Here is a 22,004-nt window from a genome sequence, read left to right on the forward strand (position 1 = left end):
ATATGAAGACTTTAATCATTAATATATCTACTAGACATACAAATACAGTGAATGAAAATATAAGTTTAAAAAAGTACAAATCCCCAATTCTGAAAACTAACAAGAAGAATGTCACCTTTTACCTATCTTTCTAGATCAGGTTAACATTTCTGAAGGGACTACTACATCTGAATTATTAAAGTTTTAAAGGCGCAGGGCAAGTAGAAAGTAGTATTACTAAATTACATAAAACTCAAGCTTGGATTCTTAATTCTATTGTATCTTAATACTTTCATGCAGACTATGAACTTTTCAACATCTTACATCATAAAATAGGTCTTTGCCAGTCACTGACAAGCTTGTGCATGCATGTGTGGTGGTGTATGTTAAACTCCATGCCTGAGAAAAATATGATTCAACTTAAACTATAATGCTGTTAACATATACCCCTAGTTCTTCTTTATTGACTTCTATAGCATTACTATATTTTTTAAAGACTTTGGGTAACACAAGCTATGTAACACCACAAATGAAATGATCTAAGATTCAAAGTCAGAACTTTAGCGGTGATAATGGAAACCCTAACAGATTCTGAACACACTAGAAGGTCTTAAAATTTCAGTCTTTTCAATGCAGTATTTGGGGGGGGGGGGGCTATCATTCCAAAACCATATTAGTCATCCCAATAGACAAAAGTACGTCTAAAATACTTAAATAAACAATTTCCAAATTTTTCCTTAACTACTAAGACATAGTAAGAAACACTGTGACCCAAAATATACATGTTTACCTGCTGACCCCAAATATATGTGTTTGTACTTACATACACATACAAACTAAAACCACATTTTCATAACATGATACCTCCCTACTCATACTATGTTAAAATATTTAACATATTAAAATATTCTTATATATTTCATTTTTTTAAATGAAAATACTGGCTATGATCCATTAAACTGATTTCAGCATCAACCAAGTGGGTTACAGACTGCAACTCAGTAATTTTTATCTCATCCTCCTCACCCAACTCTAGAACTTATTTTAAAATGACATCACTGGTAACAGTCACTCTTTAATGATGATGGTGGGGAGGGGTTCTTTTTTCACCTACATTAGAACACAGCTGTGAAGTATCAAAAGAAAGAAGCCTGAAGTTTTCCATGTGAGAGAACTCCATACTTTATCAGGCAGCAACTGGCCTAACTTTTGCCTCCCCTTTGCTGGCACTGTAGTTTTCACAGGTGAACTGTGAAAAACCTAAGAACCCATAATGAGACAGCTATCCCCTTCCAAATCAAAAGGACCTTTTCATTTGCATTAGGAAGCTCTTAGAACTACTTACCAAATAGTAAGAGTAGATTCTGAGATGGTTTTGTTTTGTTTTGTTTTTAAATATGGCGGGGATTTTGTATTTATTTTATAATTTTTATAAAATAGTGTAAAATAAGTAAATTTTACATCATATAATATGCATTAAATGCCAATTTGTAGCACCTAGAGCAAAACAGACAGCAGGAGTTCTGCAAATATTTTCTAATTTGAGCTAAGCATCATGATCTAATTTAACTATGATCACAATGGTACATACATTTTATGATACTAATGCTTTATAATGTCATATAACGTTTATACTCTTATAATTTTGCTGAAATTATGTTTTCTGTGAAAAGTATAATCTTGTAAATACTGACCATATGAATCATGTTTATAGTTGTGTTATTTGACTGCTTTGATAATTATAACAAATTACACTCAAAGAAGACAGGATTCTGTTGCCCTCTTGTGGTAATTTTGCTGTAGTATCTTCTCCAGGAATTTCGCCTCAATTTTTTTCTTTTCCCTTTAATGGTCAGTCCCTTTAACAGACCCATAAACAGCCAGACCATAGTTTCTGAATTTATAAAAGCAGTATATATATTCTTTGCCCTCTCCAGTGCACATACTTAATGCCCTCCCTTCAGTTTCTACGTCAGATAGTGGTTCCCTCACTTTCTTAAGAAATGTTCTCTTGGGCGCCTGGGTGGCTCAGTGGGTTAAGCCTCTGCCTTCGGCTCAGGTCATGATTTCAGGGTCCTGGGATCGAGGCCCGCATAGGGCTCTCTGCTCATCGGGGAGCCTGCTTCCTCCTCTTTCTCTCTATGCCTGCCTCTCTGCATACTTGTGATCTCTCTCTCTCTGTTTCAAATAAATAAATAAAATCTTAAAAAAAAAAAAAAAAGAAATGTTCTCTTGTTCCCTTCCAATTCTAAACCAAGGAGATTTTTCTTAAAGTATTTTCTATAGTCTAATGCACATACAAAATAATTAGAGCAAATCTCCACCTCATAGATAAGCTTCAAGTAAATGGAAAATAACTAAAAATGTAGGAGGCTGAGCTGTTGGCATTTTCTCCCAAGAGAACGAGTCTTGCTAAATCAATTAACAGTCCAGAAATTTCAGAAGCTGATGATATTGTTCTAAATATTTTAAGTTTTTGAAAGTGATAAAACGGTCTTTAAAATAGCCTAGCTCATATGCAATGGCTTATCTCTTGGCACCCCCAACCAAAAAATTTTAGCTTCTTCGCAAAATGAGTAACACATAACAGTAATTCAAAACTATTCAAAATGACACTATGAAATAATTTTAACTATAAATAATTAGTACTTTCCTAAAAAATAATTTATTAATCATAAAATTATCTAGTGTCTAATATAATTTAAACACTATGGAAAATGCAAAGCAAAAGATGGATTCTTAAATTAACTAAAAATCTACTCTTACAACTGTAAAAATTATTCTTAAATATTGATAAATGATAAATCCTTAAAGCAATTCTTAAAAGATATATATCTCATATATATTTAAAAGCAGTCCCTCGTGTATTCAATCAATTCTTATCCCAATACTAATGAGGAAAGACTAGAAGAACATTCTATGAAGAAGGGCCAGAACATTCTAAAGCAAGGTAACACAGTATGTCTCAGTAACTTAAGATGCTTTAGTAAGGCTATGGCACAGATTATAATTTGGAAGCAGTGGGAGATGACATTGAGAAGTTAGCGGTAGCCAGATTGAAAACGGACTTCAATGCTAAGTTAAGGAATGGGGAAATACAGTAAAGTATCTGCAACAGGAGAGTACAGTGGGAAAATCAGAGTTTTAGAAAGATACTTGCTGCAGTATGAAGGACAGATTGATGAGGGGGTCAGAAGAAGACAAGGAAACTACTTAGAAGTTGTTTGCAATGACAAAGGCCTGAACCAAGGCAATGGCTCTGACCATAGAGAGGAGAAAAGAAACTTGAGAAATACTCAGAAGTGAAATCATTAGGTGTTAGTTGCTATGAGAACGTGGGGATAGAGGTGGGAGGTTCTCAAGCTCATGCTGGACCTCTCGTGACTAGGTGAATGTACCATTACCAGAGCCAGGTAATAATACTTTTGGACATGCTGCATTTGAGATGCCACCTGGGAACAGCAAGTAGATCAACAATTTTAAAGATACGGAATTCAGGACACAGAGAACTCTAAACTATCAGTGGCTAGGTTGTAAAAGGAATCTGGATGACAGATCATTTAGAGAGTATAAAGAATACAAAGAGATTAAGGTTGAGGATGGGACTGGAAGCCCTTAAGTACATAGTTCCATCTTCTTGTTAAGAGAAGTCCTTTAATCCTATAGCCATCATCTTTATTCATGTTGGGAGAAACAGGAGATTATTTAGTCTTTCTTTATTCTGCAAATCAGAAAACAGAGGGTCCAAGAGGTTAAGTGACTTTACTTAAAGCTATTTATCTGTGGACATGAATGAAAACTCAGGTTTCCATATTGAGACCAAGTTGTTTTACCTTACTATTCAAATGTTCTCTTTCTATAACAAAATGAGGGATAAAAACTATAGGATCATTTCATTAGATGCAGAAAAAGCATTTGACAAAATGCAACATCTATTCATGATAAAAACTCTCAACAAAGTAGGTTTATACGGAACATATAACATAAAAAAGGCTATGTGTGAGAAATCCACAGCTAACGTCATATTCAGTAATGAAAAGCTGACAGCTCTTTTCCTAAGATCAAGAACAACACAAGAATGTCCACTCTCACCACTTTGATTCAACCTAGTACACAATCCTAGTCGCAGCAATTAGACAAGAAAAAGAGATAAAAAGGAATCCAAATTGGTAAGGAAAAAGTAAAACTGTCACTATTTGAAGATGACATGATAATATATTTAGAAACCCCTATAGAATTTACCAAAAAGCTCTTAGAAATAACAAAAAAATTAGTTAAGCTGCAGGGTACAAAATCAATGCACAAAAATCTGTTGCATTTTTATACACTAATGAACTACCAGAAAGAGAAATAAAGAAAGTAATCTCATTTATAATTGCACCAAAAATAATAAAATACCTAAGAATAAACTTAACCAAGGTGGTGAAAGACCTGTTACTCTGAAAACTTATAACCCACTGATGAAAACAATTAAAGAGAACACAAACAAAAGGAAAGGCATTCCATGCTCCTGGATCAGAATAATTAATACTATTAAAAGATCCATACAGCCCGAAGCAATTAACAGATTCAACGCAATCCCTAAAATACCAACAGTATTTTTTCACAAAACGAAAACAATCCTAAAATATGTATGGAACCATAAAAGACCCTGATAGAACAATCTTGAGAAAGAAGAACAAAGCTGGAGATATCAGTCCCAGACTTCAAACTATACTACAAAGCTAGAGTAACCAAAACAGTATGGTATTGGCACCAACACAGAAAAATCGAACAACAGACCAGGATACAGAGCCCAGAAATAAACCCATGCTTATATTGTCAACTTCTCTGTGACAGAGGAGGCAAGAAGATCACAACAGGGGGAAAGATAGTCTCTTCAATACATGTTCCTGGGAAAACTGGACAATTAAATGCAAAAGAATGAAATGGGGCCACTTTCTTATACCATACACAAAAATAAACTAAAAACGAATTAAAGGCCTAACTTTGAGAGCTAAAACCATAATGAAACTCCTTAAAAAACATAGGCAGTAATCACTTTGACATTGACCTTAGCACCATTTTTCTAAATATGTCTTCCAAGGCAAGGAAAACAAAGCAAAAATAAACTATTGGGATGACAGCAAAATCAAGGAAGGAAATCATTAACAAAATGAAAAGGCAACCTACTGAATTGAATGTGAGAAGATACTTGCAAATGATATACCCAATAAGGGGTTAATGTCTAAAATATAAAGGACTTATAAAGGCAACACCAAAAAACCTAAAATAATCTAATTAAAAATGGGCAAAGGACCTGAATAAACATTTCTTCAAGGAAGACATACAGATGCCAAAAGACACATGAAAAGATGCTCAACATCATGAATCATCAGGCAAATGCAAATGGAAACCACAATTCTTCTACCCGTCAGAACGGCTAAAATAAAAAAGACAAGAAATAACAAGGGCTGTCAAGGATGTGGAGAAAAGAGAACTCTTGCACACTATTTGTAGGAATAGAATTTGCTGCAACTGTTCTGGAACAGTATGGAAATTGCTCAAAAACTTAAAAATAGAAATATCATAGGATCTAGAAATTCCACTATTGGGTATTTACCCAAAGAAAACAGACATATTAAGTCAACAAAATGTATGCAATTCCTATATTTATTATAGCATTATTTACAACAGCCAAGATAGGGAACCAATCCAAGTGTCCACTGACAGATGAATGGATAAAGATGTGGTATAAATATATAATGGACTATTACTCATCTATAACAAAGGATGAGATCATGCCTTTGGTGACAACATGGATGGACCTAGAGGGTATCATGCTATGTAAAATAAATCAGAGAAAGACAAATACCATATGATTTCATATATATGTGGAATCTAAAAACCAAACAAATAAATAAACCAACAAAACAGAGTCATAAATATAGAGAACTAAGTGGTGGCTGGCAGAAGGTAAGGGGCTGGCAGGATGGGTAAAACAGTTCAAAGGGATTAAGAGGTACAAACTTCCACCTATAAATTCAATAGGTCACAGGGATGAAAAGTACAGCATAGGGAATATATAGTCAATAATATTATAATAATGTTGTATGGTGACAAATGGTAACTACATTTATTACGGTGAGCACAGCAGAATGTACAGAATTGTCAAGACAGTATCTTGTACCTCTGGAACTAATATTATGTCAACTAATCTCAAATAAAATAGAACAATTAAAATAAAATAAAGTATGTTTTCTTTCTGGCACTGTAAACTTCTTCCACTTCCATCTCATAAATCTTCAGAGGACAACATGTAAAAGATTCTTTTTTCAGTAACTGATGACAATAAATGCTTCTGTTGTTGTTATTTTGTATATATCATCAAAACAAAAATGTCGTATTTCCAAGGTTAACCTTCCAATGATACAGTTCGTTAAAAAGACCCCAAGTTTATAATTCATACATGCTTTTTGAGTAATTTGGGAAATAAAGAAACTCCCAATTCTATAATTATGAAAAGCAAAGGGCAACTATATCAAATGCATACAGAATGTTTATGAAATACTTCAGAGGAAAATAGCTATGGCTATACCTTGCAGATCTTTTTAAAGCTTAGATGGTTGAGAATGAGTTTCACCAGTGAATTCTATCAAATATCCTGGAAGACATTTTCATAATTACACTTTAGAAAAACAAAAAGCAAGAGATTTCTTTGGCATACCTGCTTGGTTGGGGTGTGGCCAGCTTGGTGACTTGACAATGTTAGCAGGTCCTGGAGGTTTGAAGGCAGCAGCAGTTGTGAGACCGGCCACCCCTGGTCTGGTGGAGGCTGGGCTCTCCCGCCTCTCAGGCATGCTCCGTGCTGAAGCTACTGATGGAGACAACTGCTGAGAAGTCTCCTGGGTGTTGCTAGAAAGAAAATAAGGAAACATTTTTGGTGAAGTCATAGCAAACTAACTTAGCAATGATCCTTTCTTTTCTCAATCTGTCAAATCTGTAAGGAAAACAAAAATATTAACTAACCAATATTTTAAAAAAGAAAAGCTCGAAAACTATGACTGAGGGACTGTCTCTCTTTGAAATGAACAATCAAAAACAAAAGAAAGGGAAGAAGTCAGATTACATTTGTTCAGTACTTTGGAAATTTTTTCTTTCTTTCTTTCTTTCTTTCTTTCTTTCTTTCTTTCTTTCTTTTTTTTTCTTTAGATTTTATTTATTCATTTGAAAGTGAGAGAATGAGAGAAAACACGAGATGTGGAAAGGTCAGAGGGAGAAACAGACTCCCTGCTGAGCAGGGAGCCTGATGCGGGACTTGATCCTGGAACTCCAGGACCATGACCTGAGTCGAAGGCAGTTGCTTAACCAACCAAGCCACCCAGGCACCCTGGAAAAATTTCCTTTAAAAGGTCTATTGTGAGAAATTAGGCAACTGAAACACTGTTACAGCCAATCCTTTCAAATAATATGGTAACTTTATCTTCCTATTCTTCTCTATCTCAATCTTTTAGAAAATCACCTACATTAAAACAACTAATGATTAGAGAATTCCTTGTGATCTCTCTGAAACGGCAGATGTTTTTTCCCTTCTTTCTCACATTCTTCTGGTATTTTATGAACTAAGTTACCCTGACATCTTACCACTCTTTTTACTCAATACTTAGTCACTCATTCATTGAACAAGTATTTAAGCACCTATGACATGCCAGACAGTGTGCTATGCACTGGCCACAGAATGGTAAACAAGAGACATCATCCCCAGCTTAACAGAACATCCAGTGTTCTGTATTCACAATACAGGAAAACAGGAGACAAGACGGCCATTGTCCTCACTCAGTCAGAGTTACTCTACTTGCTTAACAGGAAGCCTTATCTGTGCTGGTTCCAGTTTGATTTAGAAGATCTTTTTATTACCCAGTCACTTGTTACTTATAATTATACGTTGTCATTTCAAAAAAATAATCTTAGGTAGCTCAAATTATAAATGTGTACTTTGAAATGATATATTATAGAAGTTTCTCTCAGGTGAAGTATAACAATAATTATTATAACAACAATAAGAAGAATACATCCTACTAACTTCTGAACAGAAATCAAGGTACTGCTTGCTTAAATAACTCAATGCACAGAAACTCAAGTCCTTCAATAACTGAAAATAACAGCTGGAAGAGTAGATCATTAAAGATAGAATACTAATTAATGACCAGTAAAATAAATGTCCCTTAGTCGTACTATTTAGGTTGAGATTATTTCAACGAAAAGAGATTTCAAATTCAATCATGTCCTAAGAATACCAAATTTCTCCAATGCTCTTGAATCTGGGATAAATACCTAACAAAGGAGGCCTGAGGTTGCCTAGTCTTAGGAAGGCCTGCTTGCAAGGTTGGCCTCTAACGGGCATTTGAGAACTTGGCTGGTGAACAGTTCCCTACAGTCATATAAAACTTTCTCTAAAATGTAAGAGTAGCTCACTGTACCTAAGCTAAATAAACAATGTGGTTTATGCTAAATACCTACTTTCCTTCTGTGAGTTGGGACATACGGTATGAACTAGGCACCACGTGACAATATAAGGAGCCCCAATAAAAACCTTAAGTACTTTGTATCTAATGAGTTTCTCTGGTAGACAACACTTGGCATGTTTTATCATAACTCACTGTTGTAGGAATCAACATATCCTATGTTGAGAAAGGACTTTTGAAAACTTGAGCCTCTATTCCTCTGGACTTAATCCATGTACCCTCTCCCTTGCTGATTTTGCTTTGTATTCTCACACTATAATAAATCTTAGTCATTAGTACAACTATATGCCCAGTTCTATAAGTCCTCTACTGAGTGGGTGGTCCTAGAGCACTTCTGAAACTAAACAGTTTTGAAAAATCATACTAGAGCTTTTTTAACTTTCTTGAAATACTGCTTATTATTGTTCTCTCAAATTCAAATGTAACAAAGCTATAACCTTCTTTTATCATTTCTAATCAGTTTCATGAAAAACTAAAGTCCACTTGAGATGTTAGAACATACCATACAATGAAAAATTTAAGCACTTTAGTAACTGTTATAAATAAAAAGTAAAAGACTACTTACTTCATGGCAATGCTAAACACAATTATCAATAAAGATGACAGAATAAATAAAATTAATGGAAACAGAGTTTAAGCTTTATAGTAGAATGGTTGTGAGTAACTTTGAAAAGCTTTGTGATGAACTAATTATTTTACCTCTCTTAAGTCTCATTTACCTAAACTTTAAATGGGGATAATACTTTGCTCATAAGAGTTCCATGAGACTTAAGTAAGATAATTGTGTACAAAATACTTAGCATACTCTAAGGCACAGAATATGAGCCTAAACAGATGAAAAGGATAATTAATATATTCCAAAAATAAAACTTATTTTCAATATTCTTATATACTACAAATACATGATTTTTTAAAAATAATACAGAAGTACAGGTCATTTTAATTCTAAGGTTAATTCTAGGGCTCAGTAGATTAGAAAAAAATAACTAATAACCCATATATTCAGAGTTCTGAGAAGAAAATTTATGACCAAGGAACACTAGAAGTTACAAATGAAACAAAAATATAACCTGGAAATAACAAAGCCCTAATCAACATTTAATGTTTAACAACCTGAATAAGTTAAAATTTATCTCCAGGAGAGCTGGCAGATAGACTTACTTAAAAGAAAATGACTAGAATGATAGAAAATTAATGCCAAGTCCAGTCAAGTTTGGTTGAAGGAACTGGTAACATTGAAAAAAACTCAGGAGAAGCATTAGAGCAATCCTCAAATACGTGACATGTGGATTCACTCTATATGGCTACATTCTGTTTGCCTAATGTAGTGTCAAATCTATGGTGAGACAGATTTGGTTCAATAAAAGGAGGTACTTCCTAATATGAAAAATTGTCCAAAGGAAATATTCTGTTTCCTAATAATACCTTTGGTGACAGGCCTGATTCCAGAAGGTATTCAAGCAAATGAAGGAAAGGCTACAGACTGGATTTAACCATTTGAGGGTAGAGGGCTAAGATATAAGTTATACTTCAGCATGACATTCAAAGCCTTCTAAGATGCAGCTACAGTCTACCTGTCCAATCATTATCTCCTGCCACTTCGTGATACAAATTATGTGCTGGCCACACTTCTTCTCTGTCCACAATTCTCCATTTTTTCCAGGCTCTAAATAGAAGACACCTCCCCCCATCTCCCTCTGAACATATCCAAATACCATCTACAGTTAACAGTAGTAGTAAAAAATAGTATCTATCAAGCACTGTGTACCATACTAAACAATTAATATATTTTACTTAATCAATCATCTACCAGTAGAGACACTACTTCCTTTAGTTCATGACACAAATTAACTACATCACATACAGTTACATTTCAATTTGTAATAGCCAGGGTTTAAAAAAAAATAACAATAACTTCCTTATGTATCTTGTCTCCTGCACTACATTAATAAACTGAGACTGGGGACTCTACTGTGACTTTGGGTAGGTTACTTGAAGTTGATAACATTTCTTCATCTGTAAAATCAGATGAAAATACTACTTTTATTCTAAGGTTATTGTTAGGATTAAATGAAACACAATGAGATAATACATGTAATACAAGTAAAGTACTTGGCTCTATGCTAAGCCAGAGAGAAAAAAAAATGAAAAATCTGTCCACAGAACTTTGAAAGGTTTCGTATTCTCCCAAACAATGGAGAGTCTCTTCTTACACTTCAATTTTTACCTATACATATGAACATTTTATTTTATCCTTTGTATAGTCTTTATATTATATATTCTCTCCCAAAAGGACTAAGATGTCTAAATCTTAAACCGTACTCTTTAGATACAAAGTGTGTGCATTAGGTTATAACGACCTTATAAAATTCTAAATTATTAGCAAGAAAGTTGTTCCATTTATATTTAAATTCAGGACTGATGAGCAGAGTTCAACATTCTCAGAAGAAGTAAATCTCTATTTACTTAAAACATTTAATGTAGGAATGGAAGAATATTTGGTTTTACGGAGACAACCATATATCTAAATATGTAATGCCTAGGTCTCTAAAAGAGCTAACGTCTTTTTGCCTAATTTCTAGCATTAGCTACTATTTAAAGAAAATACATAAGCAACAGATATCATGTACTGAAGATTTAAGAATTAATGACATCATTGGCTATAGTATTTTATATTTGGGAATAAAATATTCTAATAACCATGAACAGCAAAAATATTTTGAATTAATGACAAATTTACTAATATAGCATGGCATGATTACTTAAATTGCTATCTTATTTCTGAAATCATGCTTCATATATTTTTTCTATATTTAAAATTTAAAAGGTTTCCTCAGGAAACCCAGCGTTCCTGCTTTCCAGAATGCCAACTCGCTTACTACCTTGTCAAAAATCATTTCCATTTCCCAAATACCGAAATATATTTAGTTTGTGCCTACTGCTCTTAATAAAAAGTGATGATAATGGCTACTAATACCTGTTCTATAAGCGGGTCCATGGAGAGCATCAATCAGGCCCTAACTACATGTACACTTTTTTTTTTTACACAAGAAGTTTATTTAAACAACAAAATGTTTGATTGGAAGGGAAAACTCAACTCATTTCTTTTTTCTTTTTTTAAAGATTTTATTTATTTATTTGACAAATAGAGATCACAAGTAGGAAGAGAGGCAGGCAGAGAGAGAGAGAGGAGGAAGCAGGCTCCCTGCTGAGCAGAAAGCCTGATGCGGTTCGATCCCAGCACCCTGAGATCATGACCTGAGCCAAAGGCAAAGGCTTAACCCACTGAGTCACCCAGGCACCCCAAAACTCGACTCATTTCTTTCAGAGGAATTTATCTCTACTTAAAGACAGATTGCTCTGTGTGTAAGAGTTATGTACAAAAATGTTATAAAATTGTCCTTGGTTTCCCAATAATAAATGAAAAACTTTAAGATTCTCCACTCAAGCAAGGTTTGCAAGAATTTTAATGTTGCTCTTTTTTTATTAAACAGTGAGTGAAAAGTAACTTACTAGAATATAAAGGTAAGAGATTAATGAGCATGCCACTAATGGAGATGGGGTATTCTCACACAACTGGTATTTTTCTCCATCCTATCTCCATTTTTCCCTATCTCATCTCCATTTGATATCCATCAAAACATACCACTGGCCATTTAGTTTTTTAAAAAATGCAATAGGTACTTTTCTGGAGAGATGTGAGCATTCCATTAGGTCCTCAAAGGGATCTTTTATTCCAAGTGTGGTCAGTAACCTGTCTCTGTATAGACTTAGCCTGGACGCTGAAAGATTTCTGCTCAATTAACACAATTCCACAAATGTAAAATAATGTCGAGTATCTTTTTTTCTTAGAGAAAAATGTACAATGATCTCTCTCTCCCTGTTTAAACATCTGCCTTATAAGTTACTCAGAATTTTAATTAAGTATATTGAAAACCTCCATGACAGTGAATGAATACAAACACATAATCAGTAGACAGTCTATGTTATATCAGGCTTTTACCAATTATAGCCATAGTTGTACACTCCACCATTAATTTTATGTTCCATCAGAGATGATTTTAAACAGTTATTTCATTAAGATTATACCTTCCATGAACACTTGGGATATTTTTATTTTTTATATATACCTAATAATTTTTGGCATAATTGTTAAGTTTAGGAGAAAAATTAATTTTGTGTTTCAGAATTTCCCAGATACGGTAAAAATTAAGTTATCTGTCCAAGTAAAACCCTCATATATAAGAACAATAAGTAGTAACCAATCAAAATGAATTATTTTATTATTCTTTTTCATTTTTTCAAAAGATATAAAGGTATGTCTTATTAAACATTTCCCTATTCTAGTATAGCTACCATCCATGCAATGAAACGGTTATACTGTAATTTAAATACTTGCTCAATTACTCATAATTTCATACTAAATATCAAGTATGGTAATAAAACATGTCACAAGGGGTTAAAAGGGGAGTCAATGATCATTTAAAATAACATGCTTGTCCATTAGCATTGTACTGAATTTACAGCTAGTTTAAAAACAGAACACAAATCCACTCTAGGACTTTCGCATCTGGCTGGTTAATATAGTGGTTAGGTGTTACAGAAAGCAGTGTCTTTTAGAGCAAACCACCACTAAGATACCTGCTCCACAGTACCTTATTTTCTTAACATGGATAGAGCCCGTTGACTTCCTCGAGGACTGGAGGTACGAAAAAGCTAAAGGCTTAGAAACAGGGCTGATGCAAAGTGCATCCAGGAGTGAGTGATATTTATCAGGACTGGAGAGCCTGGTGAACATTTAGAAAGATTTTTAAGTTGAAAAAAATCACACAATCAACAGCAGAAAGTAGTCTTGACAGTCTATGATTTGAAACATTTCCAGAAAAAGCTAGAGACAGATATTTTACAGACAGGCAGAAAGAACAAACCATAGAAAGAGGAGGAAAAGAAGGTCCAAGTACTCTATTACTTTACTCATTAATATAGAATTGACTAAATTTTCGCTAAAACTAGCCAAGACAATCTTATAGGAAGCATAAAACTTTATAAAGACTACTGGAAATTATATTTTAAAAATCTCATAAAAATAAAAAATTATTCTTTTTTTCGGGCAGAGGGATGTAGTTAGACTTGAGAACACCCTTAAATACAATCAGTTTGTGAGAGAAGAGGATATCAATAAGAACTTAAAATATCTACTGATAGTTGATTCTGTTCCAGAAATAAAAACTAAAAATTATAAAGGCCCAAATTCAATAAGCACATAACATGCAATAATCCATGCAACTGAAAAGCATCAAAGATAAATGGTAGTCATGGAAACAGATGAAAGGAAGATTTAAAGAAAAACTAGTAATAAACACTGAGAGCTATGTCTACAACCCAGGTAAAATGTCCACAACACAACCAAGATCTCATATTGGGCTGTGACTGTTTCAAATGGTTATGTATGCTTTAAGGGGACTTTTAAGACAGTGAAAAGTGTTGGAATCACACAAGACACACGTTGTACATACAGCTCTACCTGGTTTTTGCAGCAAGAGCAGCAGACACAGTAGCAGCTGCACTGCTAAGAACTGCAGCACTATATCTAGCAGGAGAAGAGAAGGGGGAAAAGTTTCGAAAACCTTCCAAAGACCTTGTCACCACATTTCTTGTGGAGCTTCTTAAACTGATACATAGGGAAAGAAAAAAAAAAAAAAAAAAGAGGGGAGGAACAAAAAAGAACAGTGAGAAAACGGAGCATAATAAAGATAAGATAGTAACTATCTTATATTCATATTTAGACATTAAAAGGTATGATACAGAAGTGTAATAAGAGTGCAGGTCATTTATTTACTGTTGCTATGATTTCTCTCAGAAATTAAAATCTGATATATAATGCTCCATAAAACTGATTTTTGAGATATAAATGCTTTTGGATGTATTTAACTTCAGTCTCTAATCCCATTTAAAGTTAAATCAGTATTATATAACACACATGTGAAGACTGATTTGTCAGCATCTAAGTAGAAAATAAATCTAAACATGAAGTCTGAATTTCCGTATTCAGAGAAAGGAGGGTTATGTCGATTTTTCTAAAAAGACTCTACATAAAGAGCTTTACCTTAGGGATAATATATACCCAGAGCCTGACATTTTAACGAGACTTGTGCTTTCAGGAGAAGCAGGTACAACCGACTGCCTATTCAGAAGCAGCAATACATACTAAAAGGAACAAACGGTAACTTAAAAATACTGAGAATAAACCAACTTGGGAAAGGAAAGCACCTTTGTAAAATAAACAGTAGTTAAAGTGAGTAAGACTAAAACATCACCCTCTCTGTTGATGTTCTACACCTCCACTTTCAGTTAGCTCTGTAAAGACTCAATGCTGGTATGAAATTTCATTCTCAGAACCCTTATGACTTAAAATAATAAATATTTTCCTTTTATCTTTTAGAAAAGGTCAAACACCTGCACAGAAATGAACATTCCATCATTAGTTATCAGCTTGAAATTGAGAAATTTTTTTATTAAGTTGAAAGTCTAAAATGCACAGCATGAAACCTATATAGTCTTTCCTCCTCATTTCTGCATGCAAGTCATTAATGAACATCCTCATCCTTCTATGACCACTTTTTTCACAATTTGTGACAGTGACCACCTCCAGCACAAAGTAATTATGTGCCAAACTCAACCCAGGTTAATGAGAGCTCAGACGTCTGAAACTGTGCGTAGGGACATAAGTCTTTTCTCCCCTTCTCAGAAGAATATAATTCATTATTCCTAGTTCCACTGGCTGTAGCTTTATAAACCATTAGAAAGTATATTAAAGAAACAGTGGTAAGCCATTTTTTAAAATTATACAGAATTAAGTATAGTTTTTCTGCAAGCCTATAATTGAACTGTATGGCTATGTTTTAGCAACTGTCGTGAATGGGTAGAAAAGAAAGAATGGGTCTGGAAAGAGAAAAGAAAGATGCTATCAGTGGCAGAGCAGGGTAATATGAGTGGCAAGCAATGTGGAAGAAAAAGTTACCAAGTGATTCAACTTTGAATTCTTCAATTACTTTGCATCTTTCAAGCAATGGCTACTATTTGGTGGAAGTGATGGCAAGTAACAACTAGAAACAACTTTATAAAAAAAAGTCAGCTCAAAGAAATGCAGCTAAAAAATAAATCAGTTAAATTGTCTTTCTCTCTTTAAAAGGAAATTGTAATGAATGTCCTTCCTTGTATTGTATCACAAATAATAACATTGTATAGTATCAGCAGAGATCTGTAAAATCTTCTAAGTAACCTGAATACCTTTAGAATATGTGTAGGCACTTGGAACATATGATCTCTATCACTCTTTTTTTAGAGGAAAATACTCTAACTCAGTAAAGTAGACTTAAAACAAACTCAAGAAAGTTGACTTTCCCATTTACAGTGAATAAATAGAAGGCATAGATTTCCTGACTCTATATTAGAATTTTGAATCTGAACAAAAAAAGACAGATATAAAAGCAGTGTAAAGCGGTGTTCCCCAGCTGAGTGCCAAAGTTTCTTGTCTATATATTAATAATGTCAGTTCTGTAATCTATGATCACTTGTTTCTTTTTAGTCAAAGAGTTTAAGTATTTAATTTCACCACCATCATTAAAATTTCAACATTCCACAAGGGAAAAAACTCTACCTAGAACACGCAGTTACTTTAGAAAGTGTGGCTACTTGGCTACCAATGTGTAAAACCTGAGGAGTTGCAGGTAGGTGAGGTCCACTCTGAGGTAGGTCTTCCAGAGAACTGTCAAACCTAAGTTTTCAGAAGCAAAATAAACAAGGCAAAGGAAATATTAATGAAAAATACATTTATCATCTATACCACCTTTTAAGTGCACACTGGTTCCTTTTGGGCAATACTCTAGTTCTGTGTTGTTGTTTTTTTAACTTCATATCTGCAGTAAGGTTAAAACCCAAACCAACACCTTCACCACCACCAAATATAAGCTCTTCCCTCCACCAATTTTTTTTTAACATGGCTACCTTCATGTGAGGGAAGAAAGGTGGATGGGAATTCTCACACACAGAGTCCCAATACAAAAGACTATGTATTTTGCATGCTTCAGGGAAGTTAGGCTCCAAGAAATTAATTCAGTTGTTCAATATTATATACCTTGTAAGTCAGATGGAATTTGAACCAGGCCTGTCTGTACTATTTCCACTACATAATGCTTTCCAGCATCTTGTGGGGTAGCTAGCTGCCTGAATGGTGCACTGCAAGAAAGCACTAAAAACCTCCTTCCAAGTCAGAATGCTGTGTTTGTAGATCTGAAATAATATGGATGTTGTTTATCTCCATGTAAACAAAGTAGTTTATCCAGTCCCACGACAAATGTTTGCATACAACTGTGTTGCTTTACTTTTTACTTTGTTTTTCCGATGTCTGTACCATTTTTTCTTCCGAATGACAGAATTAAATTTTAGAGCCATCACTAAGTTAAAAAAAAAAAAGGATGAAAAATTCAGTGTGAAGTTTGAAAAAAGAAAGCACCAAGCATAATATTTAGAAATACAAAATTGCCCATTGTTTAAAAAGAAAGCTATGGATTAAAAAAAAATAGAATATATCAGTCACGTTATACTGATTTTCAGAAAAGAAAATCTAACACTAAGATGAAAAAACAGAAAAGGAAAGGTTATATTCCCATTTTTTATTTAGCACTGGTCACATCTTTACCACAGAGTGTTGGGAAAATAAAATAAAAAAAAGGACAGACCACTTAAGAAAAATGTCATGTTAGAATTAAAGTATTATTTAAGAGATAGAGTTGAAAATGTTAAAAGAATAAGAACTGTAAGTCCTATAGCAGGGGTCAGCAAACCATGACTATCAGGCCAATTTCGCCCACCACTTGGTTTTGTATGGCTGATGAACTAAGAGTGGTTTTAAATGTTTTTGTTTTTTTTTAATGAAAAGAATAGTATTTCTTAATACACGAAGATTCTATGAAATTCAAATTTCAGCCACAAAGTTTTAATAAACTTTAAATAAAGTTTAATGGAACCCAGCCAGGTTTCTTCATTTACATATGTCCATGGCTATTTTCACACACTACACACAGAGGTCAGTAGTTGTGACAGCCCATATGGCTCACAAAACCTAACATATTTACTATCATAAACATATTTACGATCTTTACCAAAAAAGTTTACTGACCCCTCTCTAGAGGAAAACCTTTCTACAGAGTTACCAGAGTTCACTTTTGACAATACAAATCTGATCCTGTCTGCTGGATTTGCAGGACTGCTTTAGAGGTAACTGTGGTCCTGGGCTCCCTATTCTCCAGCTTTATCTTATAGAGCTTTTCCTTTTTTACCTGTGGCTTGCTGCAGTCCAACTGGTTTTCCATCTCTTTCTGAAACAGGCCAAGCTTCTTCCCATCTCAAGACCTCTGCATAGTCTCACTTTTTATGCCTACCTCTCTACCATACTTTCACTGGGCTAATTCCTAAGTGTCCTTCTGCCCTCAGTTTAAATGTCACCTCCTCAGGGAGGACCACCCAATTCCCCATATCACCCTAGGCTGCCCATGTCACATGCTTTCAAAGTACCCTGTACCTTTTCTTCACAGAACTTACTTGTTATTAATGTAATCGTATAGTTTGTATGGTGATTTAATTCCAGACTCCCTCACTAAATTAGAAGCTCTGCGAGGTCAGAGACCATATGTTTAATGGTACAAATGAAGTGTAATAAAGTACTTAACCACAAAATAAACAGTAAATATTTGTTGAATGAAAGCATGAATGAAACTTATTGTTTTCAAATACAGAAATCACTCACAATATACATATATTTCTTAGAAAATATCTGTACATTCTAGAGACTGGAGACTGTCTAGCAGTTCAGGTTAAACAGGTACTATATTACTACCTAAGCCAAGAAGGGGCATATGATCAACCTCTAAGAAATTACTAGACTTCCAAAAATACCTCTAAAAATGTCCTTCACAACATAAAGAATTATCAATATTCTAGAAAAAAGAAAATATAGTTATAAAGAATTATCAATGTCTACATACTACTATATAATGAGGAGAGGTAAGAAAAGGGAGTAAGCTGGAGTTCAGTCTTCCAAAACCTCCATGCACTATGTTGATTGGAAAAATGAGTGCCACTTGAGAATAAAGTTCACACAACTCATGAAATACCTTCTAAAGCCGGATTTCCAAGTTTCCAAACAAATGCACTTGGCAGGTTTCCCATGTCTCACACACACTCATTACCTATCCCTTTGCTTAACCAACCTCTAAAAATACCAGACCTAAGAAAATCTTAAACTACCTCATTTAATATGGAACACACATCAATATCTGCTCTAATTCTGTCATTCTCTAATATTTATTCCTTTTAGGATTGGAAGACGCTCTAATTAATAGCACCTCTACAGCAGCCAAAACTCTCTGCTTTGTCTGTTACTTAAGTGAGTTTTCATTTCTTACCAGAGAGAGGTATGAAGACTTTATCCTTCCCAGATATGTCTGGAGAGCTGAGCTTGCAGCCTTTTGGCCTGTTTTTCTCAGAAAAATGAACAAAGAACTATTGTGCATTATCTTTCTCGGCAATTGTGTCTTTCCGTGCTTTCCAAAGGGGACCCATGCTAGCAATCTGTCCGGGCAAACAGGCATGATGCTGCTCATCTTACATTCACCATCCTACAGAACAGGGAATGGAACTATTTTTCTATGCCCCAGGAATGACAACTGTCAAAAAGCAACATCCTTATGCTGTGGACTCCATCTCCTCCCTTTTTCTCAGGTGCCTCAACTGACCTATCTCCTTTGCATTTTCTATTCTCCTTCTCCACTGCATGCTTTGAGTCCCCATTCAAAAATACTGTAGGATAGGTTCTCTTAAAAAAAAAAAATTACAAAAAAAAAATTACAAAACAAAACAAAACAAAAAACCATACTACCACCAACAAAACGCACTTCCCCTTCTATTTTCCTATCCCCATTAACAGCCAAAGGGAATAATAGTTTTACTCTAGAAACACTATCAGTCTTCAACCAGCTCAAGTGGGCTTCATCCTCCAGCCCTGATAATACCTTATTCTTGCAAAAGTCACTAATGATCTCTTTGTGGCTAAATTCAATTGACAATTTGCATTCCTCATTTTCTTTTTATTGTGGTAAAAAAGACAATATAACAATAATGTGGATGGAACTAGAGGGTATTGTGCTTAGCGAAATAAGTCAATCAGAGAAACACAATTATCATATGATCTCCCTGATGTGAGGAAGTTAAGAGGCAACGTGGGGGGTTCCAGGGGTAGAAAAAGAAAAAATGAAACAAGATGGGATTGGGAGGGAGACAAACCAAAAGAGACTCTTAACCTCACAAAACAAACTGAGGGTTGCCGGGGTGAGGGGTGAGGGGGGTATGGATAACGTGGTTGGGTTATAGACATTGGGGGAGGGTATGTGCTATGATGAGTGCTGTGAAGTGTGTAAACCTGGCTATTCACAGACCTGTACCCTGGGGCTAATAATACATTATATGTTAATTAAAAAAATTTTAAATTAAAAAAAATAATAATAATGAAATGAGAGGAAAAGTAAAAAAAAAAAAAAAAAAGACAACATAAAACTTACCATCTTAACCATTTTTAAGTGTATAGTTCAGTAGTGTTAAGTATACTCATTGTGGTCAAACAGACCTCCAGAACTTTTTTACCTTGCAAATCTTAAACTACATCCATTCAGCAACAACTCTTTTTCCCCACTGCCTACCCTCTGGTGACCACTACTTTCTGTCCCATGAATTTAACTTCTTTAATACCACATACAGGTGGAATCATACAGTTTATCTTTTTGAGTGCAATCCTCATTTTAATCTTGGTGTAAGACCCAGCTGACCATTCCTCTTCTCCTGTCTTCAGTGCCTGTTTTTAGCACTATTTTACTGGCTATTCCTGATTGCAGGATAGGAAAGTTAAAGTTCTCCATCAGTAAGACAATTTCAAAATGCTAATCTGGCTCATCCATTTTGGAGTTATATGTAAACTATGTAAGAATAAATTTGTCACAAAGGCTAACCTTTAAAATATGTGAAAAAGAATGTAGAAACTTTCTTTTGCAGCATAAAAACTTCAAATTTCCAACTAAAAACTTCAAAGCCTCCTCACTCTCTTTATAAATATCACAAAATAACCAAATAGAGTGACTGATTTATTACATCCCCATATGGCAATGAGAGGAGAAATCCAACACCTTAAAATGTGTATTTTATACCAGGTAAAGGAGGAAAATGACAACTGTCCTTTGTATTTTCACTCTTCCACAAGCAAACATTCATACAATAACACTGCTCAGCAGAAAATGGAATATACAAGGATCACACCTGATTTCCGTACTTTCAGGGTTCACTGGCACAGCAAAGCTATTTATTTTACCCAAGGAAACGGCTAGTTGTCTGGAAAATGGAGTCTCTTCCACTGGCTTACTGACAATAAAAACTGTCAGTGTGTTCACTTGTAACTAGGATTTCCCTTCTGCAAAATTAAATCAACTGAACTTCAGCTGGAAATTTCTGGCACTCTTAATCACAGGCCAAATGAATTAATTGATTTCAATAGCCTTTGTTTCTGTAGCAGCCTAAAAACATTATTTAACCCTGCTAATTCTACATTACAGATGGCACCTTACAGAGAGCTTAAAAATCTGCAAGTAGGGGCCTCCTTGCTTTTTACACATGGGGAAGCAGAAAGGACTGAATGTTAGATGTAAAAAGAAGATTATGAAATAAATGATCAAACATGAAAATACCACTCAAAATGAGATTTACTTTTTTTGTGAGAGCAAAGATAAAGGACTGACTTGGAGGTTTCCACTTTACTGAAGCAAGGAAAAGAGGGAAAGAATAAGGGAGATCTCTGAATCAAATAGAACTTACTATTTGTGTTGGGGAAAGAGTTTGCTCTTTACTGATATACATATATTCCATTTTATTCACAACTTTCAAATTCTGCTTTAACTCTTACATAATTTCTCTACTGTTGCTTTCCCTGATGGGTTATTATTGAATAATGCCCTGTCTTAACATTATGTGAACTCTTTAGGTCAGTTAACTCTATGGTATTCCTTGATCTTTTCAGAAAATTTTTATTTTTTTTTATTTATTTGAGACAGAGAGAGAGAGAGCATGAGCCGGGTAGAAGGAGCAGAGATAGAAGCAGACTCCCCACTGAGCAGGGAGCCCAACTCGGGGCTCAATCCCAGGACCTAGAGATCATAACCTCAGCCCAAGGCAGACAGGTACCAACTCAGCCACCCATGCACCCCTAGAGAAATTTTCCTATAGGATCTCAAGATAAGATAGGTAAATATTGAGCATATATTATACTACATTCTAAAACCCCAATATAATGTAAAGATCTTAAGGGATAACACCAACTTTAAAATTACTTGGAACAATCCCCCGATAAAAGCCTACATCCCTCAGTAGCCGTAAGGTACTAACCACTAACCATAGCCTCTCTCACTCTGCATCATCAAT

The 22,004-nt window shown here is 34.6% G+C and overlaps 1 protein-coding gene across 9 annotated transcripts in view; it reads right to left on the reverse strand.

The window, feature by feature from the left end:
• The window catches only part of PDLIM5 (PDZ and LIM domain 5), a 208,762-nt gene that overhangs the window by 46,240 nt on the left and 140,518 nt on the right, over positions 1 to 22,004 (reverse strand). For 8 of the 9 annotated variants that reach the window (XM_032861445.1, XM_032861436.1, XM_032861427.1 and 5 more), the window contains one exon: positions 6,686 to 6,873. In XM_032861445.1, the coding sequence (XP_032717336.1) occupies positions 6,686 to 6,873 (188 nt within the window). Of the gene's footprint in view, positions 1 to 6,685; positions 6,874 to 13,138; positions 13,271 to 14,007; positions 14,155 to 16,143; positions 16,261 to 22,004 lie in introns of all 9 variants that reach the window. The other variant, XM_032861474.1, reaches the window with a different exon arrangement.

The sequence above is a fragment of the Lontra canadensis genome, unplaced genomic scaffold, assembly GCF_010015895.1.
Source record: "Lontra canadensis isolate GAN:19392208 unplaced genomic scaffold, GSC_riverotter_1.0 scaffold1, whole genome shotgun sequence".
Lineage (NCBI taxonomy): Eukaryota > Metazoa > Chordata > Mammalia > Carnivora > Mustelidae > Lontra > Lontra canadensis.